This window comes from Priapulus caudatus, unplaced genomic scaffold (genome assembly GCF_000485595.1).
Source record: "Priapulus caudatus unplaced genomic scaffold, Priapulus_caudatus-5.0.1 Scaffold154, whole genome shotgun sequence".
Classification (NCBI taxonomy): Eukaryota; Metazoa; Priapulida; class Priapulimorpha; order Priapulimorphida; family Priapulidae; genus Priapulus; species Priapulus caudatus.
In genome coordinates, this window is record NW_014577215.1 from 359,962 (window position 1) to 367,766 (window position 7,805).

The 7,805-nt window shown below is 45.5% G+C and overlaps 1 protein-coding gene across 1 annotated transcript in view; it reads left to right on the top strand.

Annotated features, from left to right (window-relative positions):
- LOC106806321 (protein FAM53A-like) overlaps nucleotides 1-6,647 on the top strand; it is a gene marked incomplete at both ends in the record, with an annotated part of 13,408 nt that extends 6,761 nt beyond the window's left edge. The window contains 2 exon segments of the mRNA XM_014808217.1: nucleotides 6,020-6,170; nucleotides 6,475-6,647. Coding sequence (XP_014663703.1) covers nucleotides 6,020-6,170; nucleotides 6,475-6,647 — 324 coding nt within the window.
- Nucleotides 6,648-7,805: the final 1,158 nt, after the last annotated feature.

The following is a 7,805-nucleotide window of genomic DNA, read 5'->3' on the forward strand; positions in this document are numbered from 1 at the left end:
AGGTCCGCGACGGGACAGAGTTTAGATGAGACGGGAGAGGAGGGAGAGAGGCGACGCGCGAGAGGGAGAGCCTGAGCAGAGGAAGAGGAGGGGAGAGAGGAGAGAGAAGAGAGAGAGTCAGAGAGAGAGACAAAGGATGACCCTCCCGAGAGAAAGAGAGGAGGAGAGAGGAGAGACGAGAGAGAGCGAGAGCTAGAGAGAAGGAAGAGCCACAGCCGAGCGAGACGGAGACGAGAGAGTAGAGGAGAGGGGAACGTGACGGAGACGGAGAGACGACGACGAGAAACACGAGAGATTTTAGAGAGACGATGTCGACGCGAGAGAGAGAGAGAGAGAGCAGAGATTTCCCGGAGAAACGGCTGAGTGGCTGTCATCTTGTTATAGACAACGGGTAAACAGCGGGTGAGTTATATCCAATAACTCCGGCGGTCCTTGGTAATGACTGAACAAGCTTCTTCTGATGTCTCCGACAATATTTCAAGCTGACAAGACTGGCGGGTATACTGCCCGCCCTACAGTTTGTCGCTGGACTCGCCGACGTGCTTTAAACGTAGTCGGATGCGCACCGTCGCGCATTATATGTAGAACCACTATGTGCCGCGGCCAAACCCACACGCCACTACAGCACGCTACACACACGCGGCACGCGCACAACAGCGCCACGTCAGTGCAGCGTGCACAACACGCGCTACGCATGCACACGCACACGCACGTTAGGCACCGCGCGTACGGCACATGCATGGCACGACATCGCACGTATGGCACGGCGCACTACACCTGGCGCACGCCATGCACACACGCACGTAAGCATCGCGCACAGCGCATGCACCACAGCGCACGCTAGGCACGCGCCACCACACGCGCACGCATGCAACACACGCACACGAGGCACCGCGCCACACACGCAGCGATATAGGCACTCGCGTAATGCGCACGCAAAGACGAGCCGTATCTCTAACCGGCCAGCATCAATATTCCCAGCGTTAACAGGCTGTATTAATATCGTCAACGTGATTAGATTATTAATTGGTTTACACACGCCTCGCTCCCACTCTTGCCTGAATAGACTACGGAAAGCTTACTCACTATAAGCTCGCTTCACACGGCGCTGACGTTTCACTGAGGCCACGAGAACTGTTGAGATCCGCTACCGATCTCTCCCTAATTACCGTAATTGCTAACCCTTTTTAAATATCAGATGCTTAAGACTGACTTTTCCCCCTGGTGAGGCGGTCTACCGCTGACTCAGAAGAGCTGGCTTGTTTTTCGGCCAAACCTCTTCCACGGACTACGCTACCCCATAGATCTGAGCAGGAAAGACTGCTTTTCCCTACCTACCCTGAGATTGACAGAGAAGAGAGAGTGCTGGCACCCCGCTTATATATACCCGGTATGATTTCTACCCTCGAAATAACTAGTATATAAGTTATGTGACGGCTTTTCCTCCATCCTCATTACGTGCGGTCGGCGTGCTGACTATACGACGGGAAAGACGGGCTTGTCCCTTACCGTGCCTCACGCTCTTGACATACACAGAAGACTTGCTTTCCTATCTCTGTACTTCGCTTCGATTACAGAAGAGACTGCTTGTTCCCTTACTCTACCCTGATCAGAAGACGAGCTTTCCCTGTAACTCTACTAGGCACTGACAAAATACAATATGCTTAGACTGCCTTTTCCCTACTCTACCCTGAACAGAAGATGCTTTCCTATTACTCGTACCCTTGAATACAGTTCACAAGACTTAGCTTAATTTCACACTACCTTCACCCTTGATACATCAATGACCTAATCACGCGCTTTCCGCCTAATCATTTTTACCCTGTAATACATATAGAAAGCATAATTTAAGTGCAAAAACGTCCTCGCTCCCCTGGTAACTATTTGATATGGTTAGGGTTAGGGAGTAGGCGTAGGCGACTCCCTAGACTCGTTAGTGGAGTAGGCGAGGTACGGTCCGGCATGTTAGATAGTACCAGGGTACGTTCCGGCAGTATCCTGGTTACCATACGCTCATGCACACATTCTTGTATGTGTACTGTGTGTGCAGGTATAGGCTCAATCAAATGCTGAATTATAACTGAAAGTAGGGTCAGTCACGCTGAAGGGGTCGTTGTCGTATATGTAGTACCCGAGGTGTCGGCAAGTATGTCGCCTACGCCTACTACCTAACCCTAACCCTAACCCTAACCATATCAAATAGTTACCTCGGGTACATATTATACGCCATTATACGACAACGACCCTTCGTGCGTCAGTCACTGAAGGCCCTTGTCCACTCACATAAATCAGCTTGGTGACCTAGTTTTGGGTCAGGTTCAAGGTTTCGGTCAGGCACTGGTTCAGTGTGTGTGGTATTGTTGAAATGTCTGGCAACACTGGCAGAGGATTGAACAGAATGAACGTCCGTCGTGGGATATTGGGTGTCGTATATCATGACGCTAGCTTTATCTGTAAGAAATTTGCCAGGAAAGCAAGAGCAGTTTCGTGATGCTAATGAAAGAAAGATTTGATACACAAGTAGGGACGAATGGGAACAGAAGGGTCTAATGCCCCCTTTTACCGCTCCCCCTTTTCTTTTGCTGTCTCCTGTCAACTCGGCAAGTTCCCCTGTGTCAAAAAGTGTACCCTGTCCCTCATGTCTCAACCCATCCAATTTACTATTTGTTATTTCTCCGCTTTCTTTTCTTCATGATGCTCTTTCGTTTCCTTCCCCTCTTTCTGCATCTCATTCTTCTCTTGTTGCCAAATTTGAACCCCTCTCGTGCCCCTGTTTCTCCACCCCACACTTAATTCTTTATACACATCTCTCTCCTTTTTTAACCATTCAGCCTGCTCTCTTCTCAGCATCGTCCATATTCCTTTCTTCTTCTCATCCTTATTGATCTCTTCTATGTCTCTTCCCCCCTTCCCTCCATTCCTCTTGTTTTCTGGCCCTTATCCCTTTGGTCCTCTTTCACCTTTCTCCTCGCTTGTCTTCATCTGCTTATATTTTCTGCTAACCCTATTTACGAGTAATATGCTATAGCTGGCATTCAATTTTTTGTTGCATGGCACGGAAAGCCAATGATCATACTCATACAGGGCTTTTTGTCGCCCGGCATTTCATCCCCTGACATTTATTCTGGATGCATATATTATTATTGCCTAGTGTGTACATATTCACGTTGTGCACCAGTATGTACATGTTCAACATGCTCACTGCCTAGTGTGTTTATACTCCTGTACCTGTGTAGGGTCTCGTTTGGTGGCATTTCCATACTGATGTAGCATTTGTGGTGCAGTGTGCTTGTGTGTGATATTGTTTTTTTTGTCTGGCATCACGTGTCGTGCCGAGGCATGGCGTGGCCTGAATGGCTGCGCTGCTGTTTGGGTAGTATTGTCCAATTTAGTCTTGTCTACTCGGCTAGTATTCCAACTAGTCAATTAGTTATCTAATTCTGTAGGGTGATAACAACGTATGCTGTCCTAGTCTATCTCTGCTAGGCAGATAGTCAGGCAGTTACATAATTCTGTGGACTGATTACAGCATATCTGCAACGTTACAAAGGTTCTGTTTGGACAATATGCTATAGGATTTTTATGGCATATGACAACGGCATGATAGCAGTTGATACAGAACCTTTACTAGATTTATATATATATATATATATTTGTAAAACGTCAATATCTTGGAAACGTATGTGAGCTAGATAAAAAAAAGGAATTTTGCTGTAGTTGTTAATCTAAATACCTTGCGCATAATTATTACCTGAGTTATTTTAGTGAAAAACTGAATTCATAAAGCATAATTTTGCTGATTTATGGATGCACGCGCGTTGTCGTTATTATCAAGTTTCCGGTCTTTGTTGATATAAAATCATTACTTATAATTTATGTGCACGTTGGCGATTAGTTCTGCGAACACCGTTGTGTTTTGCACTGATGTACTGATGGTCCATTAAGTCCCAGCTCACTGAATTGATCGATGTAAAATAAAATAAGGAATTTTTTTCACGTTCTAACGAAAACGTTTCGTTATTCAGCATCGATTCAATGTCTGCGTGCGTCATTGCAAATACACGATGGTAACCCTATTCACACTGTTTTGCAGACTGCATTTACCTGGGCACCCATCCTCGCTAACAGCTGTTCAACTGCCACTGAACGAAACAACTTTCAAGTGAGTTCATGTCTGGTTTTAGTGTATTATCTCACCAGCGTCTGTTATGTCGCGGTCATGTGTAATTTTGTTTTTTATTGTGTGTCTTGTCTTCATCGCATGTCTTCTATTGCGGTACTCTCGTCTGCGATGTCTCCACACATGCCGTCTCTCCAGTGTGTGCTCTATATATCTCTTTCCTGTCATCATTTCAATCTGTGTCACACCATCCTTATGTGACATGTCACCTGTCATAAGACGTGTCATGTATAAATCATTCGTTATCTCTTCATTGTGTGACATGTCTTATTGTGTGTTTTTATATCACTGTGTGTCATGTCTGCATTGTGTGTTATTTTACTATTGTGTTGGCGCCTCATTGTGTGACATGTTTTTTTTTATCTTGCATTGTTACATCATTGTGTGTCATTTCTTTGTTGTGTGTTATGTATCCTCTGTGTGTTATCACTACATTTTGTGTCACGTTGTTATCATGTTTATCTCTTCATTGTGTGTCATGTTTCCACCATTTATCATCTCTTCATTAGGTTTCAGCTGTTTGTTGTGTTATGTATCCATTGTAGCTTATTGACATCGTGTTGTGTATGTCCCCGATGTGGGTCGTATTGCAACCTTTTGCTGTGCCCCAACTAAGTATATCGTGTTGCTAACAAATATAATGTCTCTTGCGTTGTGTTACACCTAACATTTCATATATTAACCTGCGAAAGTCTATTAGCTTACTCTGGATTAGGTTTGCATTGATTTCTCACTACATACCAGGTAAAGTTATCCAGTTATACACACCTGACATCTTTTTGCTTATAACTGTAGACTTCAGCATGGGCACAATTTTACGTGTATTTTGTTGTACAATTGCCTTTTATTTTATTTCAGTGTCTACGACCAACCATAGCACACCCCGAGTTGAACACTATTGCTAGTTCTCCACTAGAACCAAGCCATATGGCTGCCCATTTCGGTGACATGCCAGAACAGGTACAAATTATAATGTGCCAACTGTTATTTATCGATCAGTCCTGTTAATCAATCAATCACTCTGCTTTTGAGCAATGAACTGTTTGCATGCCATGGTGACCTTATGTCTCACCTTCCATACTTAAAGGAATAATATGTTCATTGATTATGCAATGTTGATGAATGCTAGAGTAACTGACACCTTGTGTAGTTAATAAGTACGTAACCTTATAGCCTAACGCGTATTAGTTTGTCCAATATCACTGCTGGTTACATTACAAGAAAGACTTGAAATCGGTTGTTGATATTCATTTACGTGCCGTAAATGTCATCCAGGAGTCCAGCGATAAGTCGCTGATGACGTAAACATTTGTGCGGCCTGTATGTTTTGGACGCTAGATGAAATGGAGGTGTCAGCTGTGTAACCACGGCCACGGACTAAACATGGAAATGGAGTAAAACACACGTACTAATCACGGACGCACATGGACAGCCCTGACAAAAAGTTCCTTATCACGAGCGTCCGTGTTTACGAAATCACTGATGATAGCATTGCGTGCGGCCGAGCATGCGTGCGAAAATGTCCGGTGCACTATAAATATGTATCACACCCGCTTCGCCGGCAGCGGTTTCCGGCAGTCCGGCGGTTGCCGGCAGCGGCAGCGACAACTCAGTCAACTGATTTCTTGGACTGCGGATTTCAATTAGACATTTCTTAGTAACCAGCAGTGATATTGGACAAACTAATACGCGTTTGGCTATAAGGTAATGTACTTATTAACTACACAAGGTGCCAGTTACTCTAGCATTCGTCAACATTGCAATGGCGGTACGGCTTTTCGTGCCTCGTGAAACGCAGGCGTGTGAGCGAGCTTGTGAGTAAGCTTTCGTGTCTTTCAGGGCAAGGTGGGAGCGAGTCCCAGTGGGTCACCGATTCCTCGACCAGCTTCTGCTGCCAGCAAACCCTACGACTTCAGTGCTAAGCTGTCTCGACCTCTGGACTGCGCCACTGACGAGGACCACTTCAAGATACGCAGCCTGTCTCTGTCTGGTAAGTGTTACTTACAGGGTAGCTGCTTGAGTGTTTGCATAGAGACACACACACACACGGGCAGGTGGCAGCGCTCCTGTCTGTCGACAGTGTACCAGAGCGTGTCTGTCAGATTCTCACGTGAGTCTGTGACGTATTTTTTAAGAGATGCTCATCACGTCATATGTTTTATACCCGTTTCTCCAGGCGTGTATTATTATTAATATTATTTATATTGCGCCTTTTTACATAAAATGATCAAAAGGGCAGCGCATCGATATCGCAAACGATATATATATATATATGTGACGTCTGCTTGTTGCAGAGGACCACATTTCGCTAAACTGTGCACGGCGAGCAGCATGTAAGTGCGCGGGCGCACAACGCCTATCCAGGACGCGCTCGCAGCCATGCGTATCCGAGAAGAAGTACGGCATCAAGCGGCGACGGCCGAAGGAGAAACACCGGCCTTCGATCGACTTCTACAAGATGAAAGAGGTGGGATGTGAATGATGAGCGGGTGATACGATGTTGTAAGCCTGATAGGTAGATAGTAGATAGTATAGATAGTAAGCACGGTGTAGATGCCAGGGGCCCGTCGTCAGAAACAAAATTAGTGTTAACAGGTTAACTTTTTCTCGTAGACCGTTAACATAAATGCTGCGAAACCCTACTATGAATAGATAACTTAACTTGACTAGTGGAATACTAAGTCCCCGAGGTAACAAGCACTAAAGTTTGGAACAGATACTACCACAGCAAGCGCAGCCATCAGGCCAGCGCCATGCCTCGGCAGCGACACGTGATGCCAGAACCAATAGAAAAAAACAATATCACAGCAAAGCACACTGCACCACAAATGCTACATCAGTATGGAAAGCCACCAAGACGGACCCTACAGCAGGTACAGGAGTATAGGAACACACTACTTGCATGGCAGTTGAACCAGTACATACTGGTGGCACAACGTGAATATGTCACACCTGAGGCAATAATAATATATGCATCCAGAATAAATGTCAGGGATGAATGGGCCCGGGCGACAAAAAGCCTCCGTAATCACGCGTCAACTGATCATTGGCTTTCCGTGCCATGCAACAAAAAAGATTGAATTGCCAGCTTATAGCAATTACTGCGTAAATAGGGTAGCAGAAAAGTATAAGCAGACTGAAGAACAGGAAGGAGAAATGTTGAAAGCGGACCAAAAGGGATAAGGGCGCAGAAAACAAGAGGAATGGAGGGTAAGGGGGAAAGAAGACATAGAAGAGGATCGAATAAGGGATGCAGAAGAAGTAAAGGAATATGGACGATGCTGAGAAGAAGAGCAGCGCTGATGTTAAAAAAGGAGAGAGATTGTGTATAAAAGAATTAAGTGTGGTGGAGAAAGCAGGGGCACGAGAGGGGTTCAAATTTGGCCAACGAAATGAGAGAATGAGATCAGAAAGAGGGGAAGGAAACGAAAGAGCATGATGAAGAAAAGAAAGCGGAGAATAACAAATAGTAATTCGATGGTTGAGACATGAGGGACACGGGCGTGGAGCACTTTTTTGACACAGGGGAAGACTTGGCCGAGTTGACAGGAGGCAGCAAAAAGAAAAGGGGAGCGGTAAAGAGGGGGGCATTAGACCCTTCTGGTTCCATTCGTCGCCTACTTGA